The sequence below is a fragment of the Mastigoproctus giganteus genome, chromosome 6 (assembly GCF_048544385.1).
Source record: "Mastigoproctus giganteus isolate SK-2022 chromosome 6, ASM4854438v1, whole genome shotgun sequence".
Lineage (NCBI taxonomy): Eukaryota > Metazoa > Arthropoda > Arachnida > Uropygi > Thelyphonidae > Mastigoproctus > Mastigoproctus giganteus.
In genome coordinates this window covers 203,882,790-203,901,107 of record NC_143580.1, presented here as the reverse complement: position 1 = coordinate 203,901,107, position 18,318 = coordinate 203,882,790, and the positions used below count along the sequence as shown (strand labels likewise).

The window sequence follows — 18,318 nt, the reverse complement described above, 5'->3', positions numbered from 1 at the left end:
CTAACGAGAGTGACAATGTTTATTTTGATCATATGAAATTGCCAAGGAATCTACCCAAGTGAGATGGGTAGATTCCTTGGCAAAAGATGGTAAAAGGCTTCCCCAGAATTCGGTTGAGCACCACAGGATCCAATATTCGATCCTTAAAAAAATTCCAAGATGTGATTGTGTAGCAGAGACCCAATTAACCGAGGCACAGAGACAACTGGAAATATGCATCTTACCACGTATGAATGATTAGCATAGGATGATAGATGCGTCAGTTCCTGTTGAACTATCTAAAGGGCAACAAGGGTATGATTCTTTCAAAATTGATTCAATAAGAGGAGGGATTTACTTTTCAGCCTACCTTCGTATAAAAGATTTTAGTTCTAAAATAGGCGCCTCCGTAGCCAAGTGGGCAGGAGCAGCAGTGCGTAGCACACGCTTCTTGATTAGACCGGGGTTCGAGCCCGTGTCTACCAAATACGCAGGATGCGGAAAGGTCAGGGAATGACCACTGTGTATCCCCCGAGCAATATGGCCTTAGTTGATAATGCTCCTAAAAACCAAATAACAATAACAAGCAGTTCTAAATTTACTTAAGTTTTAATTAAGTACAAGAGTTGTTTAAACGTAGCGACGCAGCTTAAAAATAAAGAATTTCACTTGCAAGTACTGACAGTTACATTTTCCTCAAAAAAAAAAATGCTCCGACTTTCTGTACTGGATCTCAAACATGCGAGAGCTGTCTGATACCATCATCATAAACGCAGAACAACACTGCTCGCAGTAAGTCTAGTGTTGTATGAAAGCGTTGAACTGTGAGTGGTTTAATCGTCCCTTGAACAATAAATAAAAGCCGGAAAGGAAGCTTAAAGATTTCCCAATAACACTACTATTGCAGCAACGCATTCGCATCAGTGCAGTTACTGGAGAAAAAGGTAAAAAAAAAAAAAAAAAAAAAACTGGATCCGCAATAATACTGTTGCTTAAACACAAACAACTTTCCCCAGGGACTCACATCTGGTGAGTATGAGCTTGACACACCCAGGGTCCTAAGCTGGATATCATCATTCTCTTTTTTGGTGATTCCCTTCTACTTCTGACACACACACACACACACACACACACAAAGTAACTCAGAATTTTGTTTTTGGCTGGTGCAGCAAAAGCCTTAGGCTTCCTTGCACCATATTAATAATAACAATAATAATAATTATTATTATTATTATTATTAGTATTATTATTATTATAACAGGATAAAGTCAATCGCGTTCAGACCTTAGGCAGAGGGGTCGGTTCGAAAAATCAGAGACGGTCTCCCGCGGGAGGAGAGTGGAGCGAGTGGCGCTATCCCCCATATGGCTACCACAAGAGAAGTGCAAGACCCATCCAGCCCCACCAACTGGAAGTGCTTCCTGCGCAACTGCGCTAGTGATCACCCAGGAAGGGAGAAAACGCCAACGCATGAAGTGGAGCATCGAAATGAATACGTACATCATGCAAGCATACTACTAAATAACGAAGCTGGAGACCGATATGACAACTTACAGGGCAAGACTACATACCAAGTGGCTGGAACGATTCCCGGATATTCAGATCACCGAATACCGAATAGCAGACCAGAGAAGGACCATCGTTACGAAGAACCTGATAGCTCCTGCAATCTTGGAAAAAATCAAGCAGGACGTGAGCGATCAACTACAAGGATAAAGAATACGGAACCAGAGGAGGAAGAACATACCACCAACGAACCAGAAGAGGAAGAGCAAGAAGAAATACAACCCACAGCAGCTGAAGGGGAAATAGACAAGGTCATGATAACCAAAAGAGGACGAGTGGAAGAAGGCCCTAACAGAATTCGAAGGAATGGATCCCACAAAGACTCACGTGATACCGAAGCAGAGGCCGAATAGAACCTTGTGGAGAGTCTCAGACCACCTCAATCGGCACATAATACAGCATTACTTCGACAGAAATGGCGTAACACTGGAGGCCATCCACACCGCCGTGTATTGTGCTGCGGTAGCAGCCACGAGGATTAACGGGAGGGAAGCGAGACCAGCAGCAAAAGAACCGAAAACAGAAGGAACCACCAGCTTGGGAAAGAAGACTTCAGCAGAAGATAGAAGAATTAAGAGTCAAGATAGGCCAATTGACCCAGTACTAACGGGGCAATAGGAGTACGAAATTAATTGGAAAAGTGAAGAGCATCCTCAAGAGAGACAGCGTCCACAGCAAACATGAGACAGAAAAATCAGAGAATAGGAGAATACTTGGACACATTTAAGCAGAACCTCCTTGTACTCAGCAAGAGACTACGCCGATACAAAGAAAGCTCCCAGAAGAAAATAAACAACCGAATCTTCGAGGAGGACTGAAGAGGCTTCTACAGGAGTCTCGGACACTCCTGTAGAAGCCTCAAGGAGCAATTAACTATAGATGCCGCGGTTGTGGAGCAAGCCTGCAAGAAGCGCCGCAACATACATACAAGAAGCGTAACATACATACAAGAAGCGTAACATACATACAAGAAGCGTAACATACATACAAGAAGCGTAACATACATACATAGCCTGCAAGAAGCGTAACATACATACATAGCCTGCAAGAAGCGTAACATACATACATAGCCTGCAAGAAGCGTAACATACATACATAGCCTGCAAGAAGCGTAACATACATACATAGCCTGCAAGAAGCGTAACATACATACATAGCCTGCAAGAAGCGTAACATACATACATAGCCTGCAAGAAGCGTAACATACATAGCCTGCAAGAAGCGTAACATACATACATAGCCTGCAAGAAGCGTAACATACATACATAGCCTGCAAGAAGCGTAACATACATACATAGCCGCAACATACATACATAGCCTGCAAGAAGCGTAACATACATAGCCACAACATACATACATAGCCTGCAAGAAGCGTAACATACATACATAGCCTGCAAGAAGCGTAACATACATACATAGCCTGCAAGAAGCGTAACATACATACATAGCCTGCAAGAAGCGTAACATACATACATAGCCTGCAAGAAGCGCCGCAACATACATACATAGCCTGCAAGAAGCGCCGCAACATACATACATAGCCTGCAAGAAGCGCCGCAACATACATACATAGCCTGCAAGAAGCGCCGCAACATACATACATAGCCTGCAAGAAGCGCCGCAACATACATACATGTACACAGCCTGCAAGAAGCGCCGCAACATACATACATGTACACAGCCTGCAAGAAGCGCCACAACATACATACATAGCCTGCAAGAAGCGCGCAACATACATACATAGCCTGCAAGAAGCACCGCAACATACATAGCCTGCAAGAAGCGCCGCAACATACATACATAGCCTGCAAGAAGCGCCGCAACATACATACACAGCCTGCAAGAAGCGCCGCAACATACATACATGTACACAGCCTGCAAGAAGCGCCGCAACATACATACATGTACACACACAGCCTGCAAGAAGCGCCGCAACATACATACATGTACACACACAGCCTGCAGGAAGCGCCGCAACATGCACACAGCCTACATCGATTACCGCAAGGCCTTCGACTCTATACCTCATAGCCGGCTAATAGGCAGGAGTCTCGGAGAAGGTGGAAAAGAAGGGAATGGGCCACCTAAGAAGACGATTGAGGAATTCTGGGGAAACATATGGAGCAGGGAAGTAAGACATAACAGCCGAGCCACCTGGATAGAACTAGATCGCATGAAAACCAAGGACGTACAAGAGATGAGAGGGTGCGAAATTCGGGAAGAAGAAGTGAAACAGACGATCAAGAACTCTCACAACTGGCGAACCTCAGGAATAGATACTGTCCACAACTAATGGTACAAGAAGCTGACTTAAGCACCTGGCAGAGCAGTTCACCCGAATGATGAGGCATCCAGAAACAATCCCGAAGTTTCTCACTCAAGCAATCATATATTTGAAGCTTAAAGACGAAGATACAAGAAACGGCGAAATGGCGAAATATAGGTCAATCACCTGCCTCCCAACAATGTACAAGATCCTGACCAACGGCATAACCAGGAAGATATCAGACCACTTGGAGAGCCAGAACATAATGGCCGAACAGCAGAAAGGATGCAAGCGGCTGAGCAAAGGATGCAAAGAGCAATTCACCATAGATGCCGCGGTTGTGGAGCAAGCCTACAAGAAGCGCCGCAACATGTACACAGCCTACATCGATTACTGCAAGGCCTTCGACTCTATACCTCATAGCTGGCTAATAGAGGCGCTGAACATCTACAAAGTCAATCCGATAGCGACAAACTTCCTATGAGAAACGATGGCGAAATGGAGTACCACCATTAAGATTGAAAACATCACAACCAGGCCGATCCCCATCAGAGGAGGAATCTTTCAGGGAGATGCCCTGAGCCCATTGTGATTGTCTAGAACTTAACCCGCTATCCACCATGCTCAACAGTACCAAGTACGGATATAACCTCAAAGAACGAGAGAAGAACCTGTACACCCTCAACCACCTGATGTACGTGGATGACATCAAGCTCTACGCTGGAACCCAGAAGCACCTCCAGCAACTACTCCAGATCACCAAAGAATTCAGCAATGATATTAGGATGGAATTTGGTCTAGACAAATGCAAGACCCACGGATTTCACCAGGGAAAATTAGTCAACCCAAACTACCATCTGCAGAATGGTAAAGAGATCGAAGCCATGGCAGAGGGAGAGGCCTACAAATACTTGGGGATGATGCAGGCACAGCAGTTACAGCACAATGAAATTAAGGCCTGCCTGACCGAAAAACACCATCAGAGACTCAGAAGCCTGCTGAAAGCAAAGCTGAACGGAGGGAACACAGTTAAAGCCATAAACACCTATGTAGTCCCAGTGCTAACATACTCATTCGGGGTCATAGATTGGACTAACACCGATCTGGAGGATATCATCATGAGAAAGACAAGGACAATAATGACCAAGAGCCGCCAACACCACCCGAAATCTTCCGTGGAGAGACTGACAATTGCCTGGGAAGAAGGAGGAAGGCGCCTGATAGACCTCACTGAGCAACAGAAGACAGCGGTAGTTAACCTGAAGGATTACTTCCAGAAACACACAGCAGCACTCCAGCAGGCCATAAGGAAAACAGACAAGAGGTATACCTCACTCAACCTAAGCGAGGAGCCTCTCCCTCAACCAGGAGGCACAAACGAAGCTAGAAAGATGGGCAGAGAAGACACTCCATGGCAGACACTGCAATGATCTTCATCAAGCTCACATAGATAAAACTGTTTCCAATGAATGGCTCACGAGCGGGACGCTCTTCCCTGAGACTGAAGGATTTATGCTCGCCATCCAAGACCAGGTAATCAACAAAGAAAATACATCGCCAAGGAGCCCGGAGTGTCCGATGACAGATGTCGACGATGCCACCTGGCCTCAGAAACGATTCAACACATCACTGCGGGATGTAAGGTGAACACCCAGACTGAATACACATAAACACGAGCAGGTAGCCAGGATAATACACCCAAAGCTAGCAAGGAAATACAAGTTGATCAAAGAAAGTGTACCGTACTACAAGTACGAAACCCAGACTGTACTGGAACCGCGCCATAATAACGGATAAGACAATACCGCACAACAGGCCGAACATAACCCGTGTGGACAAGAAGGAAGAGGCTACCTATCTGATTGTCATAGCAGTACCCAACACTGTCAACCTGCAGAAAACCCATGGGGAAAACAGGAAGTACACGAACCTAAGACAGGAGATCAAAGAGATGTGGCATATGCAACAAGTAACGACCATCGCGATCATCATGTTAACCACCGGTATGGTGCCAAAGACCATATATAACAGGCTAGCAGCAACAGATCTCCCAGTGAACACCTACAAGGAACTCCAGAAAGTCGCAATCCTGAACACCTGTAGGATAGTCAGAGAGTTCCTCGATCAACAGTAACACCAGACATAACAACAACCACCCTGTGTACTTGGTAACAATAGCCGTCACTAGGTGGACCCCCAATCAGAGAGAAATAATATAAAGAGCAATAATAACAATAATTTTAATAGCCAGTTCCCGTACTGTCCATTGTCTATCGACGTCTGTTAACCAAGCTATGAGCTACACCTATTTATCAATGAGTGGAAGTCCAGCATGGGTTTCGTCTTAGTTCATTTTCGTTTTCCCGTCTACACTGGGCCTGTAACAATGCATACGAAACTGAGTTGGTGCACTGTACCGGTAATTAAAACTTCCTGATTGAGCATTACTGTATTTCCCGCACCACGAAATCTTTAGAAAATTTTAGTTAAAAATGCTGTAAATCTTGTTTTTCTATTATTTTAAGAAAGAGTAATCCTATTTACTCACACTTAAAACAATATGAACTAAAATATTAATCTTTTTAGATAAAAATAAAACAAATTAAAAGTGAAATAGAAATCAAATATCCCTTCCATACAAATTGTGACATTCGCTTATATGTTAAAACGAAAACAAAATTTCACTGAATAAACACTTACAGATTATATGAACAAAACAAAGAAAATGAAAGTATTTTAGTATTTCAATTTTCTTTTTAGACAAACTTGCTTGTGGTGAAATTGGTAAGCCATAAAGGAAATGAAAATTTCCTTCCCATATTCCCAATACACTGCAAATATTAGCTGATTTGATTAAAAAAAAAAATCTTCGTTAAACATTTTAAGAAATCATATGCTTTTCCGTAAAAAAACATGTCAGGAAAGATAACCTTTAAAAATTCAAATCTTCATGGAAGTGGGGGGGAGGGGTGTGATAGCGTTATAAGTAGAAAATCAATTCCTTTTGTGAGATGTTTACTATGTATTTACTTTGAAGGATCGCTTTTAGTACCGGATTCCCAAAGCTTTCATTACAATATTATCAAAAAAAAAAAAAAAAAAAAAAAAAAAGAGCCAAAATATAACTGTTTGTTTATCTATTTACTTATTTGCTGTTTCCTAAAATCCACGTAATGGTTATACAAGATGGGAAAAGTCAGATTTTTTTCTGTTTGTATATTTGATTTTGTACATTTAAAAGGTCAGCTAAATAAGAATTCGCGGAGCGCAAACAGATGGCATAGTATGGAATAAATGAATTAAGAGTACGTCTCGCTCCTAACAGCACTTTAAGAGTTTCGCTCTATCGGGTACATGTCAAGTGCGAGTACTGAAAATTGCGGAATGCGATCCTGAGACATAGTATCAGTAGAGACCTACTGGAGATTTTGAAATGATAAAAAAGGAAAACATATATTAAAATTGCTGTTACAATAAAAAAAGGAACAAAATTTTAGATGGAAACAAAAGTATCAAAGACATATCAAAGTGCCCAGAATAATTTTCAAAAGATAAGAAACAAATAAAAGAGAAACTCACGCTACCTCATTTCCGGATGAAGGAAAATTAAAATGTAGTAAGTCCTATGATAGGATACTATGTCATATGTGATTAGATACTAAGATGTGGTTACAAAGGAACATGATGTAAAAAATAATTTTTAATATTATATACAGTACATGTACTTGGATTTCAGGAAAGCTTTTGACATTGTTGCGCATGGAAGACTACTGTACAAATTGGAGCAGTATGGTATTAAGGGCAAGTGCTACAATGGATAAAAGGGTGGTTAAGTGGGAGACGACAGAGAGTGGTAATCAATGGACACTGCTCTTCGCGGACTAATGTTATTAGTGGAGTCCCGGAGGGTTCGGTGTTGGGCCCACTGTTGTTTTCTATATTTCTAAATGATATTTATGAAAGTATATCAGGCTTAATGTCGAAGTTTGCAGATGATACAAAGGTTAGCAGGGTTGTTAATGACAGTAATGGCAGTGTGCTACTGCAACAGGATCTAGAAAAGTTGGGTAGATTGAATGGGTTAAGCACGCTGAATTCTGATGGGATTCTTCCTCTTGCTGAGTTTACGAACCTGAGGGGGCATAAATTGAAATTGAGGAAAGATAGTTATAGTTATAGAATAGATGTGCGGAAATTTGCCTTTAGCCAGCAGGTAGTTGATTGTTGGAACAAACTTCCATCTGTCTTTGTGGAAGTTGATAGCCTAAATAAATTCAAGGAGGAACTGGAAAGACTTTTAGAGGAAATGAACATTTGAAATGTTTTTTTTTTTTTTTTTTTTTGGCTGATGGTACATAAGCTTTCTTTCTGGCATCATATGTCTCTTCTTCTTCTTCTACTACTACTACATGTCGTAGTACCAAAGCTTCGAGACAATAGGATTTAGGATTTCCATAACGTTTTTACAGGATAGTGAAATGTGACTCGAGATTTTTTAAAAAGAATGTAAAATATATATTCGATATTTGTGAAATGAGATGGTTCGAAAAATCATTATGAAAGATCCAAATAAATTTTTATAAAAATCGGTCCACTGTTATGTGCTTAAGGATGGATATGATGAAAACAATAAGCGCTTTGCGCAATGGCGAATGCACCTAAAAATTATTACTAAAAATTTTTATGCTTGTAAACAGATTTATATAATTATATCTTGAATATGTTTATCAAAAATTTTGACATAAATACACAAAACTACTCCTCTGACCCTATGTAATCGTCTAAGAGTATAAACAGACTATTTATTTATTTTTTTACTTATTAAGTGAAAATTACCGCAACAAACAGTATGATAAATCACAGCTTGTCGAAGGGACTCGTCCTGAAAATACAATTACTGTACATTCAGATTATAATGTATAATAATATTTATTATCTCACAAGCCTTTCTCAGTGAATATTTTAAACTTGCTCCGTCATTTGATAACGATCCCACTTCCCTACTTTGAAATCCACTATCAAAGGAATTAAGATAATGGGAGGAATATATTCAGGCCAATCTATGCATACATTATCTTTCACTACAGTCAACCCATAATATTACGCAAATTATAATGACTCTCTCTCTCTCGCTCTGTTTTATTTATTGCAATTCCAAATACAAAAGGCTTATAGTACTTAATAGTAGTAATAGGCATACAGTTCAAGGAAGCCACATGCTTTTTTAAAAAATAAAAAAGGTAAGTAAAGATAAATTATTTGCTTCCTTCCTCACATAGGTGGAATAAATTCAAAGATCAACTATCCAGTTGATCTTTGAATTTATTCCACTCGCTGGCTAAATGAAAACTTCCTACAATCTAGTCTACACCTCTTCCCCTGTAATATGAATTTTTGCCCCCTAGTTCTGGAATTCTCTATAACAGTGAAAATAACCACATTCATTCATTTTACTAACTCCTCTCAGAGCCTTATAAACCTCATTCAGGTCATCTTTGCGGTGTCTGGCTGCCAAGCTCTGTAGACCGCATAATCGGAGTCTTTCCTTGTATGACCGCCGTTTTGCCAATCTCACCGTGCGTGTTGCCCGTCTTTCTACCCTTTCAAGAAGCTCAGTGTCATTTTGCAGTTGAGATCTCCATAGTTGAACATTGTATTCCAAATGTGGTCTTACAATTGCCTTATACACTGGGATTATGATTCTCACATCTCTACAGGACAATGTTCGATAAATCATCGGTAGGACACTTTGGGCTTTCCTGGCTGCCTGTTTACACTGCTGAGAAATCTTCATATCTGCCCATATTATAACTCCCAGATTATTTTCCTCCTCTACTGTTTTTAAATCAAACCCACCAAATGTATAATTTATTTTGGGGAGCAATTCCTCAGTGCATTTTGCTACATTAACACAGATCTAAATTTTATGACCATTCGTGCAGCCTGTTCGAGTGATCCTGAAGGAGTATTTCTAGGCACTGATCATTAACGACTCTACTAATCTTTACGTCGTATGCAAAGTTTGACATAAAGCCTTGTATAACATTGTTGATGTCTTTTATGAAAATCAGAAACACCAGTGGTCTAAGAATCGATCTTTGGGGAACCCAACTTCTGACTTTACAGTAATATAAAAAATATCCATTAATCACAACCTTCTGCCTTTGCCTTGCAGCCACCAAGCAATCTAGCTTAGAATTTTTCCAGTAATCCCGACGTGTTCCAGCTTATAGAGTAACCTCAGTCAAATTCCTTTCTAAAAATGCTGAGTAAGATTCCTTTCTAAAATCCAAATAAACCACGTCAAAATCGTTTCCTACATCAAGCCCATGAGTAACAGTGTCAAAATAGCCAATTAAGTTAGCTAAACATGATTTTCCCTTAACAAAGTCATGCTGTGTGTTATTCAGAATGCCACATCTAGCCCAATGTCCCTGGATTGCACTCTTAATCATTTCCTCGAAGATTTATCTTACCACTGAAGTATATCAACCGGTCTGTAGTTACCGACTTCGCTCTTAGAACCACCATTATGTATTATGATAGTTTGGCACTTTTCCAATTCAAAGGAATCCCTTCTGAGTTCAAAGATGCCCTCATAATTAACTTCAATGGTTCAACACACTCTCTTGCAGCCGCAGCCCAATTTTAATGGGCATATGCCATCAACTCCAAGGGCTTTACTTGCCTTTATGCTCGAAAATTTTTCTAATAAATAGTCATCTGTAATTTTCGAAATCACTAATTTCATATGACTCAGCCTCACTGGCACAGCCTCTTCTCAGCATGAAGAGTCTTTCTTCAGTAAAGACAGATACAAAGTACCTTCAATTCATCTGCAACATCAGCTGGGTTGTTTAAGACTTTCTCACACCCAATGCACAAGGGTCCGATCTGATTCGCTTTTTTCTTCCTTGTAATCACACACACTTTGGTGTCTTCAAATATATGTGATAAATTCTAGTATTTCGTATTAAAATGGTGTGAAATGTAGAAGATAATTTCAAAGGTTTATTATGTGGTTATTCAGTCCATATATTTTATGATTTATAAACTTTTAAGTTATTAAATTTTTCAAATTTTTATACTAGTACAACTCTTTTTGAAAACACATTTTTTAATATATATATATAATGGCACTAAGATTATTTTAATTAAATGCACTAGACGGTGTATATCCTCAAATACGATATAAATGAAAAACTAAGCTTCGTGGGCCATGTAGAAATTCAATTAACCTGTCGTTTCCCACTGAAATTTTAAACAGTGTTTTGTCATAGCGATTTTTTAGAGTAGGGAGCATAGTTAACTTTCAAAATTCGGCCAGTAGTCTCTATTATATTGAATGAATTGAATAAAAAATAAAATAGAGCTACTATTAATATTTCTTCTTTTTCAAAGGTGAAATGAGAGTGACGGACGGAAAGCGGAGTTTTTGTTTCCTCTCATCTGGGCATATCTGTCGGAAGTACTAAGTGACGTAATAGCACCCAAATGAATTAAGCTGAACGGATAGATATCTGGCAGCGGTGCTTCTATCACTTAAAAATATACTCGCTAAATGAACCCAACTATTAATTCGCATAATTAATCACATTAACAACGGGCTCCTCGAACTATAAAAAAAATATTAATAAATAATAGGCTTGTGTGAGCCTGGTCGAACCCATGGTAGCATACCTTTAGACAGTACTATATATGATTAAATCATTTCGGAAACACCACACGACCACACACCGATACTAACACATTAACTGAAGTTATTATCAAGACGGGCTGGCTGAGATTCCTTTCGGATAATTATTGGATAACCACAGCTACATTAAGTATGGTAAATCATCCCAGAAGGCCGTTCACCATTTCAAAAAAGAATCCTCTACACTTCCATAGGATGGATTCCTTCGAATATTCTACTCATAAATACCAACATCCTCACTCCAGCGAAGCTCATCACGCACAGGACAGAGGTACCCTTCATAGTGGGAATTCTCACTGTGCCATCTACTCCGCACGGATCCCTAAAAACCACCAATTCCCTCTCCTTCCTAGATAGAACCCGTGTCAAGTTCCTTCAGAAGCTGGTCTCATACAACATGCTCAACTCTTTCAACCAACCCCGAGTCTATTGTGAACAGATATCTGTGGAGAGAGAACTTACCGCATGATAACTATCCATCAAGAACACCTCGTCATGTTCAGTAAACCTGATGTGAATTCTGGCACTTGGTTCAAGCCCTTGGACCAAAGACTACGTACAAATGGCGTGCTTCAACTCGCACCAGTAATGCTCAAATGATTGTTTGTTTTCCATTCTATTAACTGATACGCCCTCGTGGGCAGCACAGTTGGCAGAAAAAACTCAGGTCGTTTCCACCCTGCACCGGGTGGAAACGACCTGAGTTTGAGTGCTATCGATGACGCGAGGAATTTTTATGGGCCTTTTTCACAACGTGGCTGAGTTAGTCGGTCTCAGGCGACGGTCGCATAGTTTTTTCTCTCCCGGAAACTCGGGTTTTTTTTGTCCAGCAAACAGAAAATCGACTACAGAACGCACGAAATTTGTTCAAGACAATATACACAGAGCAGAGCAATATGGCCTTAGTCGCTGATGCTCCTAAATCCCTACAACTGTTCACTAGGTTATCATTATTCTAGTGTTCTTGCAATTATTCTCATTAAGTTATTATTGGTACTGTAAAAATATTTCTTACTGTTATAGAGGGCTCGTCCTCTCAATGTATTTATATTTCTGGTGTGCTCTCCTCCTGGCAGATCCTGCCGTCTCGGAAAAAAGTATACGTACATTTGTATCTGATGTAAATAAATAAATCCTCAAAACAATCGTACATTCCCTGGTCTGCATTGGTCCGTTTGAATCCTGTCGATGACGTGAGGAATTTTTATGGGCCTTTTTCACAAAGTGGCTGAGTTAGTCGGTCTCAGGCGAGGGTGGTATTCTGTGTTCGATTTACAAAAGAAAATCGAACACAGAATATGGCGCAGTATGGCCTTGGCCGCTGATGTGCCTAAAAACTCTACAACAACAACAGTTTCGTAGGTCACTCAGAGTGTCCTTAACTCCAGAGTCCGCAACGACTTAAAAATAAGAATCACCGAATAAACAAGAAAAAAAAAAAAAAATTCGATAAAGTTGTAATAGCACAAAAATTAGCGATATGATTTTAAAATTAATGTCTGTATAAAGGTATACTATAGTATTTCTTTAACTCCCAAGTGATTTAAATACAGGGTGTCTCAAAAATATTGGTACAAACGTTTAGGGGAGGTAGGTAACATCTAAAGGAATGTGAATCGCATAGGAACCCATAACCGAAAACGTCACGAGAAAGTAGTAGCAGAGGCACAAGAAGCAGAAATGACACAAGACAGTAATTAGTGGCAAACATTTATTTGACATAATATTAACAATGGAGTACGAGATGGATGCATTTCATGATGTTACAACAGATGCTCGACGGTTCCACGATGAGATGCGATGCATGCGTGACACCGACGCAGCATGGATTGGCGGACACGGTCGAACACACCTGGAGTTTCTTTGACAGTAGCAGCAGCGCAGACGAGTCTCGCCACGAGATCCATTTCCGTCCCCACAGGCGATTCTTACACGATAGATTTGAGCCCTCCCCCCCCCAGAAAGAAATCAAGTCTCGATAAATCAGGTGAGCGTGGGGGCCAGGCAACGGGTCCACCGCGGCCAATCCATCGACGCCCAAAACACCTGTTCAAATGGTCACGAACACACCTTCCATAATGGGCAGGCACCCCGCATGTTGAAACCAAATGTTGCGTCTCATATTTGCTGGAACATCGTCAAGTAACCCTGGTAGAAGTTGTTCAAGAAAGATTAGATATTTAGCGGAGTTCATGCGGGATGGTAACAGGTATGGGCCAACTAAGCAGTCACCGACCATACCTGCCCACACATTTATTGCGATGTTGTGTGTGCCGCAGAGTTGCAGTGGTTGTGTTGCAAAGGGTCCACACGGTGTGGACCCTCTGCTAATCCATACACTAGGTGCATGTCTGCCAGCTCACAGTTCGTATATCGATGCATGCTCTTCGTGCGGCGACTACTGCTTGAATGAGTAAACCAGAAATTTTTCCTCTCGCGAACTGATGAACAGCGCCGTGTACCGACTTAAGGTAACGTTTCCGGTTATGGGTTCCTATGCGATTCACATTCCTTTAGATGTTACCTACCTCCCCTAAACGTTTGTACCAATATTTTTGAGACACCTTGTATATTTAAGTCAGATTTGTTAGAGAGAAAGTGATACGCGATAAGTTTTCGTATCAAGAATCTGTGAATGTTCAAAACAAAGCAACGAAAGCACTCCACGAACAGAAGCTACTCAACAAACAACTAATAATCAACGTGTAAATTTACACAGAACAAGCCTCATGTTTGTCCATGTATAAGATAAAACAGTTCAGATTTAAGTAATGATAAATATGAAACCATGTAATCAAATATCTGTAGCGAGAGAGAGAGAGAACATGCAATCGAAAAGCAAATACAATGAATGAAACAAAACTCAATGATGAAAGTTGTAAATAAATAAATATCCTTTTCAGGATTTTTTGGCGCATCCACTACTTTGGTGTCAGAGTGTGCCAGTTTATACTCACTTCACTTAAAACAGAAGGAGAAAAAGAGAGGAAGATCATAATGAAACTGAGTCGCAGAATTACAACAGTGCGATAGCCACAGAGCAAGTATAAAATTAAATCCTCGATGAATACTGTAACATACCTGTGAGCATAAAGAAAAATAGCATCTGGACAAAAGTGGCAAATTAAGAACGGAAGGAAATGGAACACTGTGAAGCAATTCCTTCCTTTTAATTTTGCAACTCAAGGAGATCGGACTCCGCTACCGCGTCAATCTCCCACACTCCTCATTGGTTCACCTGCAGAAACGAACAGCAGGTGCATTTGCCCAACTGTTGTCGATATCGAACTGTACATAATGGATGCGTGCAAGGGGCCTGCTTACAAAGACGTTCGGTGGCTTCAATGGACTGCTGCGAAACGCTGTGAAATAAACTGCAATGTCGAGGTTCAGACTACGCCCCAGATTTCTTTAGAAATACAAAAACCACGAACTTCTAGCTCAATCGAGAATATGAGTGCTAACTGTGTTAATAATAGTTCTTGCAATTAGCTGGTTAAATTATACGATTAGCTTAGGTTAAATGGAAAAGAGTACTGCTAAAGACATTCAAAAGACAGAATGAGAGAATACTGTGAAATTTTTAATGAAATTGATTACATTTCAATAAATTCCACGATTTTCAGCTTCTTCGATACGGTGGAAAGAAATCGTTTTCCGTACTGCCCTACTTTTTTTTTTTTTCTCTTTCTTTATTCCGCCCTCCTCTACGTTCGACGTTTCAAATGTGTTACCGTAAATCGATATTTTACGCTCCGATTTTATTCTTAGTATCCAAGTACTTTGTAAACTTCCTGCTTGTTTTTTAACTCCTCCTTGCTATCGGAGGAACTCCACGGCCCGACCGACTTCACTAAACACATCAAGCCGCGTGATAAACAGCCAGCCGCATGGGTTGCAGTAAAGCCATTCGGCCATGCACGTTGTCTTGTTTGACTAGCCTCTCCCCGGATGTCGGGAGGCGGGAGAGCAGAGTACAGCGATTGGCAGAGAGGGTTGTACGTCACGGGTGTCGTCAGAGGCTGAAGGTGGCGAGAAGGAGGGGCCAAGGGATATGAGTTAATGAGGGTGACAGCAGCACCGCCTGGATTTGCATGGGGACAATCAGGATGGGCGTTGCTTACGACTGGTATTGTCGTAGTGGTTTGTGTGCCCAGCATATTTACTTAGGCTCTGTACTCGACCGGCCTTAGTTGATTGTGACTCGAATCCATAGTTGCCAGGGTGGCGGCCTCCTCTCCAACTTTATCTCGGTATCCTGAAGAGCTGCGGGGGTGAGAGGACGGCCCCTCTGTCGTGCTGTTCAAGTGTTTACTTGCAGGTCCGCCTGTTGGCCGGACTGCGTGGTCCAGCATCCGCCCGAACGATCCGACTCCAGGTGCTTGTTTAGATGCACGTGGAATAGGAACGCTAGAGACGGTGAGCTTTTACTACTCGTGAAATCCTCTGTGAACTTCGACAATCTTTAGTGCTAAAGCCTTTTTTTTTTACATGAAGAAATATTCTGCGAATGTGCCTACCGATGAGTGACCCTCTGTAGCATTCCGGTGACCCAGTGCGTCAACATGCTAACCCACAAAAACTACTCGGACTCGAGCTGCAGCATGGGGACTATGCAACCCATGAGTGCAATGAGCAACAGCTACAGCATGAACAGTGTGAGCGCGGGTTCGATGTCCATGCCTAGTATGAATGTGAGTTACTCCCCACAGGCATTTGGAACTAACATGATGTCTACCCCCACTATGGGGGGAATGGGGGCTGCCAGCGGCATGGGTATGGGTACAGCAGCCACCTGTATGTCGCCAGCCATGGGCACCATGACTCCACTGGGGGGAATGAACTCCTTGAACCAGACTATGAATGGGATGGCATCTCCGGCCTGTATGGGCTCCATGACTGGGCTGAACTCCATGAATGGTACCCTGGTCCCGGGTCGAGACTTCTCCAGTCATGCAGGAACTGTTTCTACGGCAGACGGTTCAGCGAACGCTGCCACGGCGGCGCTGCAGCGAGCTCGTGCGGACAAAACGTACCGGCGAAGTTATACGCACGCCAAACCTCCGTACTCGTACATCTCCCTGATCACCATGGCCATCCAAAACAGTCCGAGCAAGATGCTCACCCTCAGTGAGATCTACCAGTTCATCATGGACTTGTTCCCCTACTACCGTCAGAACCAGCAGAGGTGGCAGAACTCCATCCGACACAGCCTCAGCTTCAACGACTGTTTTGTGAAGGTGCCACGGACGCCGGACAAGCCAGGTAAGGGTAGTTTTTGGACGCTGCACCCGGACTCGGGCAACATGTTCGAGAACGGTTGTTATCTGAGACGGCAGAAGCGCTTCAAGTGCGAGAAAAAAGAGGCCATCCGGCATACCCAAAAATCGAATCAGCCCCACGGGAACAGCGGTGCTAACAGTCCTCAGAGCAAAGCCTCCGACAGTGTGAACAGTAGGATGTCCCCTCAACATCATCACCCGCAGCAACACTCGCAACATCCTCAGCAGCATCACGCATCCCACATCCAGCATCATCTTCCCTCCCGGAGTACTCCGAGTGTGGTTTCCAGCAGTTCGGCTCAGATGACGTCCCTGACGAGCCCCGCCAGCTACAACCATCCCGTGCCGCACTCGCAGCCCGCTCACCACATGGTGGAAACCCAAGGATGCAAGGCAGAGAACACGTGTTGTAGTCCGCCGGTCACCGTAAACGGACAGCCGATCGGCTTAGCGGGGCCAACGCATCACCCTTCTGTAGACCAGCTGGGACTGCACTCACGGAGCCTGGCCGACACCTCTCTACACGCCAGCATGTTGACAGCAGGTCAGTTAAAATCCGACCCTCACTTTAACCCTTCTAATCATCCCTTTTCTATAAACAGTATCATCGCCAGTGAGAACAAAGCGGACATGAAACTGTACGACATGACAAACTATGGAGGCTACGCTCCTCTGTCGCCAATCACTCCTGGCCATACGACCCTTCCTAACGATGCTGCCTCTTATTACCATTCATCTTTGTACTCCGTTCACCCCTCCGCAGCCTCCACAATATAGAAGCGAGTTGGTAATGACTTTGACTTCTGGAATGTGAACCCCAAACTTCCTTCCCCTGGATGAGGACATTGTTGCTATGACAACAGCAGTGAGGTAAAGAGTGACCAATATTTGTTTTTTACTGGTTAGGTATGGCCTCGGTAAAAAAGTTACCTCAAAGTACCTTAAATAATGGTTCCTTTCCTAAATCATAAGACTGTTGTCTCCCATTGTTACTTTTCGATGTGTTTTAATTCTATGCGAGTTTACTTTGAGGAAGCCTTGTGTCGCGAGGTCTTAAATCTGTACATAGGCGGTTATTTAAAAAGAGAAACATCGGAGTTTATTTTACACACGAGTACTTGTAGTTTGGTTTTTCTTTATATGCTTTTTTCCTTCGATGTATTTACAATTCAGTAAAGATGAACACCCTTCCCTCTGCTCTTTGTATACATGTAAAAGGCTTGTAGCACTTAAAAGAATATATTGTGTATAGTATAAATATAAATATATATATATTTCAAAACTATATGAGGCAAACTATAGTGTACACTAGGAAAGAAGTGGACCTTACAAATGCTTTCTATCTTGCTTTCAGACTTTTATTTTTTCTTTTTAGCATTTAGTTTGAATCTAGCACAATTAGATGCATTTGGTTTGTAAGAATAGTCCAGTTTTTCTTATTTTAAGTTTGACTTATCGACAAAGACTTTGTTGAGTATTTTTCACGTTTTGTACATACATGTATAACTGTGTGGTGCTCACCTAACTGC

At 41.9% G+C, this 18,318-nt stretch overlaps 1 protein-coding gene across 1 annotated transcript; it reads left to right on the top strand.

Moving 5' to 3' along the window:
- Positions 1-15,718: 15,718 nt before the first annotated feature.
- LOC150084892 (silk gland factor 1-like) lies at positions 15,719-17,724 on the top strand. The gene is made up of 3 exons (XM_090375617.1): positions 15,719-17,131; positions 17,189-17,209; positions 17,273-17,724. The coding sequence occupies exons 1-3, from the start codon at positions 16,073-16,075 to the stop codon at positions 17,564-17,566; spliced, it is 1,374 nt and encodes a 457-aa protein (XP_090231743.1). The 5' UTR covers positions 15,719-16,072; the 3' UTR covers positions 17,567-17,724.
- Positions 17,725-18,318: the final 594 nt, after the last annotated feature.

What these genes read in the sequence shown, in the direction of transcription:
- LOC150084892 (XM_090375617.1), top strand. Translation starts at nt 16,073, where the DNA reads ATGCTAACCCACAAAAACTACTCGGACTCGAGCTGCAGCATGGGGACT. An exon ending in CCGCCAGCTACAACCATCCC is followed by an intron (nt 17,132 to 17,188) that starts GTGCCGCACTCG and finishes TGCAAGGCAGAG; the next exon opens with AACACGTGTTGTAGTCCGCC. An exon ending in ACACGTGTTGTAGTCCGCCG is followed by an intron (nt 17,210 to 17,272) that starts GTCACCGTAAAC and finishes TCTGTAGACCAG; the next exon opens with CTGGGACTGCACTCACGGAG.